At 34.9% G+C, this 1,473-nt stretch overlaps 1 protein-coding gene across 1 annotated transcript in view; it reads left to right on the top strand.

The window, feature by feature from the left end:
• LOC103606209 (aldehyde oxidase 3-like) overlaps positions 1-1,473 on the top strand; it is a gene marked incomplete at its 5' end in the record, with an annotated part of 54,049 nt that overhangs the window by 8,241 nt on the left and 44,335 nt on the right. The window contains 2 exon segments of the mRNA XM_008590803.1: positions 274-433; positions 951-1,043. Coding sequence (XP_008589025.1) covers positions 274-433; positions 951-1,043 — 253 coding nt within the window.

Genomic DNA, 1,473 nt, shown 5'->3' on the forward strand with positions numbered 1-1,473 from the left:
GGATATTATCTCAAAGTGGTTTTGATTTGCATTTCCTGAATGCTGAGTGATGTTGAGCATTTTTTCATGTGTCTGTTGGCTATTCCTATATCTTCCTTTGAGAAATGCCTATTCAACTCCTTTGCCCATTTTTTAATTGGGTTACTTGTTTTTTTGCTGGTTTTTTTTAAGTTGCTTTTTATATTTTTAAAATTAATTTTCTGATAAATATTACACACCTGTTTATCCCGTACTATACTAAATTGGTTGGGTTTCCTTTTTATGATCTGGACATCAGGATGAAGGAATGTTAAATGAAGCTTTCAGGCTGGTTCCAAATGAAATTGCCCTTCAGGAGTCTGCCCCTGGAGGAATGGTGGAATCCCGAAGAACTCTGATGATCAGTTTCCTCTTCAAATTCTATGTAGATGTTGTGCAGCAGTTAAAGATGAGGGTAGGGATGTATTTGTCTTTAGGATGCCCTGGGGAAGAGGGTTTATTCCAGGGCTTCCAGCCTCTCTCAGGCTGGGAAACTTAAAGGAACACCACGTGTTGACCTGACCCGACCATGGTCTATTTTCAAGTTATTTTTCTAAGGTCCCTTATAGGAGGAAACCCAAAGAGCTCCTCTAGTTCATGTTAACTTCCCCAAAGCAATGAAAATAAGAGTCTGAAGACCATGTAGCAATGTAGATTTTTTTTAAAAAAATTATTAATCAACTATATCTTTGCAATGAATAATTTCAATTCAAATAATAAAAGCATCTTTACTTCAAGGACCCCAGTGGATATCCTGACATCTCCAAGAAACTCTTAAATGTCCTAGAAGAATTTCTNAACTTCCCCAAAGCAATGAAAATAAGAGTCTGAAGACCATGTAGCAATGTAGATTTTTTTTTAAAAATTATTAATCAACTATATCTTTGCAATGAATAATTTCAATTCAAATAATAAAAGCATCTTTACTTCAGGACCCCAGTGGATATCCTGACATCTCCAAGAAACTCTTAAATGTCCTAGAAGAATTTCTTTTGATGCTACCTCAGGGGATACAGTCATACAAGGTCAGTACATTTCCTGAAAGAACAGAACAGCCAAGTAGGGCTGCAGCTGTCTTTTGACGTGGCTTTGCTTTTCAATTCCAAAGTGTTATCACGGTGTCAGCTCTCAGGAAAGGATTGGCTATGGAAATGCTGTATATATGCAATAACCAGTTAGAAAATACAATGGAGTAACAGTTCCCATTTAAAACAGCAACCAAAAAATAAATAACTAGGAATAAAATCAATAAGAAATTGCAGGGCCTACATAAGAGAACTTTTAACTCTACTGGTAAACTAGGAAAAGAAAAAAAAAAGGCTTGAAAAAAGGAAAGACATAATCTTTAGCTAGGAAGTCACAAAATATAAAGATAACAATTTTTTTCTTAAATTAATCTATAAATCAAATGCATTCCCAGTCAAAGTACCAACAGGATCTTTTTTTTTTTTTTTT

This window comes from Galeopterus variegatus, unplaced genomic scaffold (assembly GCF_000696425.1).
Source record: "Galeopterus variegatus unplaced genomic scaffold, G_variegatus-3.0.2 Scaffold6377, whole genome shotgun sequence".
Taxonomy (NCBI): Eukaryota; Metazoa; Chordata; class Mammalia; order Dermoptera; family Cynocephalidae; genus Galeopterus; species Galeopterus variegatus.